The following is a 9,058-nucleotide window of genomic DNA, read 5'->3' as shown; positions in this document are numbered from 1 at the left end:
TCGACCCTCCCACCGAGACCTCTATTTTTCAGCCTCCGCTGGGCTTCCCGCTCGGCTTAATTGTTTGCTTCCTTAGATTTCCTCTTCTTCTTCTTCTTTTTTTTTTTTTCTGATTGCTAGACTTTCCCTGTTTCCCTCAGTGACACAACTGCGTTCTGCCTCATATCCGGGCCTATATAATTCATATCCGCCTCGCCCTGCTTCTTACTTGACCACAGTTCTAGGATCTTGCCTTCAATTTGGAATGACGCGAAGGCTCATTTTGTTTTTCAAAATGTGTTGCTCGATGGTAGGCACAGTGGACTGCTTTAAAGAAGGAAGAAATCTACAGATGTTCTTTAAGTATGCTAGGCATCAGGGAAACACAGCTGGGTCAAATGTAGCCTCTGCCTTTGAGGAAGCGTGTTTTTCACTGTAGTCATACCTAGATGCTTTTACAGCCAGTGAATCCAGCTCGTTGCAGTGGAAACAGTTCCCTGTTTGTGTAGCTCATGCATTCTATTTTCATTGTGAGCCCTGTGCTTACAAAACACTGCTATTAAAACATTTCAGAAACGAGACTCCAGCTAAAAAGTATTGGAGATTCCAGTTCTCAGACTAAAAGCTGGCAAGAGGTTACATGCATGTGCTCCTTAATTATTCCTTTCCGCTTAACCTTGATTAATTGAAACATATGCATGTTTTTCCCCATGGAAGGGGCATCTTGGAAATATTTAAATTCTTATGGTCATGCTGTGCTTTTCACAGATGATTGGAACGTTGCCCAGGCATAAACCACATCATCCTTCTCTCAAACAATTTGTCAGTTGTTTAACCCAGAGTCATTTGTTTTTCACGATCAGTAGAAATGACAGCGCTAAAACGTTTTACAGGGAAATAAAAATGAAATAGAGTGATAGCTCTGATTTTTAAATACCCTCTTCCCCCCACCAAATCATTCTTTGATATATAAATGTATCTTAATCTTCGCTTCCAGTGTAGGTTATTTTTAACATTGAGGAAACAGGAAAGATTTTTAAAACTAAGAATCTTATTTTGTAAAACTGAAAACATACATGAATTTCAGCAAGACAGGTTATAGTGATACGAAATAGAATTTCATGGATGCATTATCAGGGTTTCCGTGCTTATATGCACATAGCCAACATCTTTTATACGAACTTGTGCCTAAGAAATTTAATTACTATTTAGATTGATCCCGGATGGAAGCCTGGAATTGTCTGAAAAAGCATCATTTCATGTGGCCAACTACCAAGCATTTAGAATGAAAGGAACACCAAGAACGTACCAAGAGAGCTTGTGCCACTGGAGACTGTCCCTTTCTGTGGGAAAGATATCTTAGAACCCGTAGATGAGATTCGTTAGACCTTCAGACGTATTCATTTACCATAGTCTAAAAGTCTCAGAAGATGCACATTTGTTAGCTCTTAAAAAGCCTAGTTATTGATCAGCTAGTTCAGCCTATTCTGAAGGATGAATGACTTCCCAGGAGGCTCTTTGGGACCATAGAAAAAGGATTTTGTAGCTCCTGCCTCTTTAAGTTCCGGTACCCAATTTCACTGTGGTGGGGTCCTGGGGTGTTCCTTTTACCAACAAGCAATTCTTGGACACCAGGTGGTTGTCCTGCAATGCAGCTCAATTCTGACATAGGCAGCATGAGATTCCTCAGGTTGAGGACTCAGTCTTGCCAGACTGTCCCTGTGCCCCACCCCTGCCCCTGCGCCCCACCCCGATTTCAGCCACCAGTCATAAGCCCAGGCCGTTACCTGGGCTTCTGACTGACTGGATACAAATTGGAGGTTCCAGTCGATCCCTTCCAACTCAGAATGCCAGCTGCAAACCCAGTTTGTTACCCGTACTTCTGAATGACGGATTGTAAGTCAGAGGTTCCCACACCCTCCTTCTCAGGTTCCATTAATTTGCTAAAATGGCTCACAAAACTCAGAAAAACATTATATTTACTAGACTGCCAATTTATTTTAAAAGGATACAACTCAGGAACAGCCAGATGGAAGAGATGCACAGGGCGCGGTGTGTGGGAAGGGACGCAGAGCTTCCAGGCCCTCTCCTGGCATGCCACTCATGTCCATGCGTTTGCCAACCTGGAAACTTTCTGAACTCTGCTCTTTTGGGTTTTTATGGAGGCTTCATTGTATAGGCATTATTGATTAAGTCATTGGCCACTGGCAATTGAACTTGATCTCCAGACTCTCTCCCCTCCCTGGGAGTGGGGGTGGTTGCTGAGACTGAAAGTTCCAACCCCCCAATCATAAGGTTGGTTCTCCTGGCAACCAGCCTCCTTCCTTAGGTGATTTCCAAAAGTCACCCTATTCACATAACAAAAGACCATTATCTCTCCTCACTTAGGAAATTCCAAGGGTTTTGGGAACTCTGTGCCAGGAACTGGGATGAAGGCCAAATACATATTTGTTATTATACATCACAACATCCCGCTGTCCTGTTAGTTCTTCTGATTTGCCAGGAGGTTTGAATCCCAGTGATGGACATAGATTAGACCCAAGGTGACATCCCTGCTCCCCTTCCTCTTAGGTCACTCATCTAGGATCACTCAGTGAGTGTGTGTGTGTGCACGTGTGTATGGTTGTGATGTATTTTGTGGTAGAAATAATAGTATTTGTAGGGTCTAAGCAGTGAGAATATATAGAGAAGTTTTTAGATAAATACAAGAAACCCTAACTGTCACCTGATGAATTTCACATGCTCTCACCAACGTCACTTCCCCCCGCTTTGTCTCATCAGTGCTCCGCGTCCTGTTTCCTCCTGTTCCGTGGATTGGCTGGCATCTTCCTGTCCAATGCCTCCTGTCCTGTCTTCCTTAAGACGTCGCTCAGCACTTGTCCCTTCTCATTTCTGCATCGTCTCCTTCCCCCTAGTGCTGGATTCATACCACCAACCTATGAACATGCTGTTAATTCCCCCGTCTTTGTAAAACCCTCCCTGACTTCCCATCCCTCTCTAGCTGCCCTCCTCCTCCTCCCTACAACAGAACTCCTCGAAAGAATTCTCTCCAATCAGTCTCTACTTCCTCTCCTCCCGTTCGCTCTTAAATCTATTCCAAGCAGGCTACCTACCACCCGCCTCCCTCCACTGTAATAGCTCTTGTCAACCTCCCGAAGGACCCTCGAATTGCCTGATTCTGTGGTTCAGTCTTAGTTCTCGTCCTGCCTGACGTGACAACAGTATCAGCTGGAGTGGAAGGTCTCCCTCCTTCGCGAAGCACCCTCTTGGCTTTGGGTGCTCTCCTATCTTCTTGACCGCTCTTGCTCAACCTCCACCTTATCACCTCTAAACATTAGAAAACCCAGGTTCTGCTGCCGTGACCTCTTCCCTATCTCCCTCTCACTTCGTGGCCTCATCTACTTGGCTGACTTTAATGAATTCCAAATATATACGTTTCTAGCGTAGACTTCTCCCTAGATGAGACTCTCACATGCCCAGCCCTGAAGGCATTTTTGTGCTAATTAGAAAAAGCTGCCCTTTTCCTCAAGCACTCGACTGCCATCTTCTGGAAGTTTCAGACAAACCTCCACCTAACAGATGACTGAATGTGGACGATATCTCCTGCAGCGGTGTAGCCCTTGGCCTTCACAGTGATTCTGTGGGTGCGTATGGGCACCGCAAGCTTCCTAGGTCCCTAACTAGACTCCTGATTCCCGACTCCCATCCCTCCAACCTCTTCCTTTCAGTCTTTTCTATTTCAAAATTCTTCCCCTTGCCGAAGTCAAAAACTCCTTGAAGTTCTCCTGACCTCTCTCTTTCTCCCATATCCCACCTTTCATCCATCTTTTTCTTCAAATACATTAGAATTGAACCACATCTTCCGCTGCTGCTACCCTGGTCCAAGCCCCATCATCTCTCACCTCCATCATCCCAATAGCCAGCTTCCTCTTTCTCTTCATTGTCCATTCTCAACACAGCAGCCACAGTTATTTATTTCAAGCCTGGGTCATATCATGCTCTTCTATCCCAAACCCTTCAAGTGGTCTACCTTTTACTCAGAGTAAAATCAAAGTCCTTAACATGTCCCGTCGCCTCTACACAATCCAGGTCTGTGCCACAGCCCTGACCTCAGCTCACACTTCCTTCCTCTGCGTGCCCCGTGCTGCTGGCACACTGGCCCTCTCGCTTTTGCTCCAGTGTGCCAAGCGCACGTCAGCCTCAGGCACTCTGCCGGGGTGCTCTTATGTAAAAGCATGGCTCGCTCCCATCCCTTCCTGAGTCTTGGCTCAAATGTCACTTTATCATATCTGAGAAGCCTTTCTCAACCACAGCATATATCAAAGTGCCCCATTTCCCCCAGCGTTTAATATCCCCATAACTGTTTAATTTTCTTCATAGCGCTTATCTGACACACACATTGTTTACTGTTTCTTCTCTCTATAATTTAAGCCTCATGAGGCTAGAGACTTATTTTTTACCCTCTGCTACATCTCCAATTTCTAAAACAGAGAGAAGGAGCAAGAAGGAGCTCAATAAACATTAGTCGAATAAATATATGAATGCATACGTCCCTACATCTATCTGAATTCCTAGAGACCTTATCCTTAAAAAGACACAAAGGTTTGAGATGGGCCTGCGCAATTCTACACTCTCAGTTTTAAGTTAAACGCATTTTCGGGAGTCCAGGATGAATTTAAATCTAATTTACAAATGGCATCTTTTACAACCTTCTTGAAGGGCATGAGTTTCCAACGGAGAAAGCAAGTCGGCGCCATCTAGTGGCCACAAGAGAAGCCACAATTGTGTTACTTGAATTATTGATCGAAGCGTAGCCTTGATCCAATGCTCATTAATTCTAAGAAAGTAATAATTATGGTAGCCGTAAATCCTCAAGTGTGCGTTTTCCACAGACTATATTGAGTTAAAAAGTACAATTTCTTATCTTCTAAATTATTTGACTTGTTTTTACTTATTACTTTTTGTTTTCTGTGGGTAAAGATAGACTCCATCTTCTGAGAATTTATGTTCCAATCAAAACAGAGCACGTCAAATGATGCAGCAATCTCTTGAGACCAGATTCTGAGGCCTAGTGACACGTCAGTGCTGTGTGTACTTCTACCATTGAGGAATGAGCTTTTAGAGTCTTAGCGTGCCATTTTCCAGAAAGTGCACATGTAATTATGTGGAGAAACAAAGATAGACAAATATTTACACCCATGCACATTGACAGGAAAAACAGAAATTAAATAAATCCTCTGTCAGTTAAAGTTTTGAAAAATTGGTCATTACAGCTCTTAGTAAATTAAAGCGGAAGCTGGCCGGTCCACTTCAAGAGCTTGTGACCTTTCCAGCCCTGGGTGGCTAGGGCCGGGGCCTGGCAGCTGCACTGCCACAGGAGGCCAGAGCCGGGATCAGATCAGCAGGGCAGTTGGTGAGGGAGGTCCAGGAAGGTGGCACCCAGGCCAGTCCCGGCCTTTTCACGTGGAGGGGGACTGTGCTTGAGTAGCTCTAGGGGGCAAAAGTTGGACCAATGGAATATGATAAGCCAGTAAATTCCATACCAGTGTTAATAACCATTTCCACAGAGATCGAAGCCCCAGCTTCTCGTCAGTGGCTGGGTCCAAGCAGAGGCTGGATGACAGCCTGCCCCAGATTTGGTGGCCCTTTCTCACTGTAGCTTGAAGCCATCATCTCTACTGGCTCTACCTTTCCTTTCATTTTAAATGCACATCAGCACTTATTTCTTGCTGCCTGTGTTAACTTTTTCCTCTGTGACATAATCTTTAGCTCCCAAGCCGCTGCTAAGCTACTTGAAGACAGGGGACCACATCTTACAGTTGTCCCCCTATTGGCCTTGCCATAGTGGGTGAAGGTTACATGTGTATGGTCGGGAATGGTAGAAAGGCCACCAATAATCTCGGCTAGTATCTGGGCCCAAGACTCTTAGCCTTGGTCTAAATCAGGTAGAGCAATTGTGCAACTAGTTATTGGAGAAACTAAAATGTTTAAGACTGGTCCCCTTGTTAAAATTATAATACATTTTTTAGGCTCAATAGTTTCAACTTCCTTTATGAGTTGTGTTGTTTATTATACGCCTGATATCTCTGGAAGAAGCTATAGAAATTGATAGTCAACAGTTACTAGGATGTTACTGAAATTTAAATAATGAATTTTCTGCTTATTGTATAGTTATTTTAGAGTTTTTCCTTGGTGTAGTTTTTTTGAACAGTATATCGTAAAGCTAAAATATTCTGTATATTATTTTTCTTTAAAGAATTAAGCAACCTTTGTTTCTACATATGCTTGCCTTTTGAACCTATATTGATATAACTTAGCATTTCATCATAATAAAGTGGCGATGTTGAAAAGGACATGCTCATAGGGTTCGTAGGCAGGTTTTGTGCATACCCTAGATCTAACTTCTTTGACAGTCAAATGTTGTTGTATGTTTTATCATTTGGAGGACCACATTTCTCTTCAGATTATTTAATAGGCAAGATGGCTTAAGGACTACTTATTGACCTTAAGCGCTTATCTGAAAATTAGCAGATCTAGCGTCCTTAGCATTTGTAGTAAGTACCTTTAGTGTTTCTAAAGTATTAGCTGTGCTTCTTAGTAGCTGCTGTGTTTTCTCATTTCGATGGTTTAAGAGACAATATTGGACACCGTGACTTGTAATTAAAGAAACATTGTTTCCTTATAATTATTGCAAGAGCGCGTGAATTTTAGGTTGTGTTAATTTGTCTTTTGTAGAATATGCTGAATTTCTGCATTGCAAAGGGAAAAAATTTACAGATTTTGACGAAGTTCGCCATGAGATTGAAGCCGAAACAGATCGAGTGACCGGAGTGAATAAAGGCATTTCCTCCATACCCATTAATTTACGAGTCTATTCCCCACACGGTGAGTTAAATAACAAAATTCCAAATTCTTACCCTCAAAATGTTTTAGCACATTAATTAATATGCATTATTTGTATGGAAGATAGTTTGTTCTCTCAAAAAAAGTACCGCATTTCTAGGGCAATGTTTGGATACTACCGTAAGCGGTATATCCCAAAGAGCTCGAGTATTTATTTTTATGGGGAGGCAGGAGGAAATGACTTTTCAAAAGATCAGAATTGAGTAAGTCATTAAAAACATTTCTTTTATGTTTACTGTAAATCCGAAAGAGGTATGCATGAAAACGTCCATTTTTAATATCTTCAGTCTTTGCCAAAACCTTAGAGGTCGTGGTCTTGTGGTTGCGTCTTCGCCTATCGGATTTTTTTGCAGCCTTATTTATTCTCTTCCTGAGGATTCAGCTGTGCTTTGTTTTCCAGACTATCAGCAGCAACTTAGAATTTAGATAAGCAGTCATGGTGTGTGATGTGGAATAGTCTCAATTCTGACTATATTTTTAGCGAGGCAGATTTTATCCAGCTCTATTGCTTTTCAAACAGAGCATGAATGACACAAGGTCAGTTATGACATCCTAAGAAGACTCGGTGCCAACGCTGAGTCGGGGGGTGTTTCCCGCTCCGTGAGGCTGGCCGTGTAGCTCACACAGCTCTCTGATAGGCTAAGTGGTTAATCTCTGTAAATCACATACGATGGGCTTGAAGGGAAGCACACGTCTGGCCCTGAGAACTTACCCCTGTGAAGGCCATGTGCTGTACGAGACTGGCAGACAGCACATATGCGTAATGTTCAGTGCTTTGATTATGAGTCCGTAGGCGTGGATATGACAGCCCTCTGGGAAAACTGTTAGGCGTGCAAATCACTGCCTTTGAAATCGTGTTACAACGATCATTTGGCATAGCACAATCGTATCATAAAAATAGAGAAAAATTGCAAAGCCATTTTGTATTCTTTCTATTCTACATGCATGAATCGGGGTTATTCAGATTTACAGTATATAAGGCCGATCTTGTTTTATTGTCACTAAAGTGACAGATGATTCCGCATTGTGGATATCTTTTAGCACTGAAGGTGGCTGTGAGACTTTTTTTTTTTCTTTCCCACATAGTGTTAAATCTAACCCTTATCGACCTACCTGGAATTACGAAAGTGCCCGTGGGGGACCAGCCAGCCGACATCGAGCATCAGATCAGAGAAATGATTATGCAGTTCATCACGCGGGAGAACTGTCTGATTTTAGCTGTCACCCCAGCCAACACCGATCTCGCAAACTCAGACGCGCTGAAGCTAGCTAAAGATGTGGATCCTCAAGGTGAGTTTGCGGCCCCGAAGATGGAAGGGAATTCGTGGAAAATACCGGAGTTGGGTATGTTTTAAGGTAACACAAATTCTCATAACTTGAGTTCATTATTAAGTAAATTAGCCGTCGTTGATATTGTTAGAGCTTTTTTAGTTAAGACACCGAAAGAAAAATAAGTAGAAAATGTAGTCTAAACCTATGTAAATAAATGTAAGATTAAGGAGATCTAAGAAAATAGACATTTCTAATCTTCCTGAACTACTTACTTTAAAGTCAGTAAAATTTCGGGTGTAGAATTCAGACAGTCCCCTTAGTCTGCACTTTGTACCAAATTCAGGCCATTTTCACCTGAGCTGGACTTGGTGTATTTAAATATATACTTGGGAAGGCAGTTTATGTCGATAAATTAATATTAAATTATTTGCCTAATGATATTCAAAATAGAAGCTTTTACAAAATAAATATTACTACAATGCTGGGAAATATTTATGTATGTTTTATATTAATGCAAGTTTCATGATGAATTATTCATTCTCTCAGTATATATAGAATGTCACGAATTTGAGACTAGACAAAGCCCAAGCTTATCTTTTGCATGATTTGTGAAAAATGTTTTTACCGACTGAATGAGAATTTTTAGTAAAACTTCAAGAGGAACGGCTGTACTATTTAAAAGTTTAAAACTCCTGGTCATCAGAATTATATGATGTCTTCCGTCTATTCTCCCCTGTAGCGTGGCCCTAACTTTTCAATGTGCTCCTACAGGCTTTGGTTTTGGTTTCACCGGCGTAACGTGAGGTCGGTTGGGGTGAGGTCCTGTTTTGGGGTGAGGAAGTCTATTCGGGTGACGTACAGTGTTGAATAACGTGCCTGCAGCCACACGGTGCGTTTGTGGTCG

At 42.4% G+C, this 9,058-nt stretch overlaps 1 protein-coding gene across 4 annotated transcripts in view; it reads left to right on the top strand.

Annotated features, from left to right (window-relative positions):
- Nucleotides 1-9,058, top strand: part of DNM3 (dynamin 3) — a 412,790-nt gene that overhangs the window by 80,242 nt on the left and 323,490 nt on the right. For all 4 annotated transcript variants that reach the window (XM_011371704.2, XM_011371705.2, XM_023537572.1 and 1 more), the window contains exons 3-4: nucleotides 6,715-6,864; nucleotides 7,969-8,172. In XM_011371704.2, coding sequence (XP_011370006.1) covers nucleotides 6,715-6,864; nucleotides 7,969-8,172 — 354 coding nt within the window. The remainder of the gene's footprint in view (nucleotides 1-6,714; nucleotides 6,865-7,968; nucleotides 8,173-9,058) is intronic.

The sequence above is a fragment of the Pteropus vampyrus genome, unplaced genomic scaffold (assembly GCF_000151845.1).
Source record: "Pteropus vampyrus isolate Shadow unplaced genomic scaffold, Pvam_2.0 Scaffold194, whole genome shotgun sequence".
NCBI classification, from domain to species: domain Eukaryota; kingdom Metazoa; phylum Chordata; class Mammalia; order Chiroptera; family Pteropodidae; genus Pteropus; species Pteropus vampyrus.
This window is presented reverse-complemented; position numbering and strand designations above follow the sequence as displayed.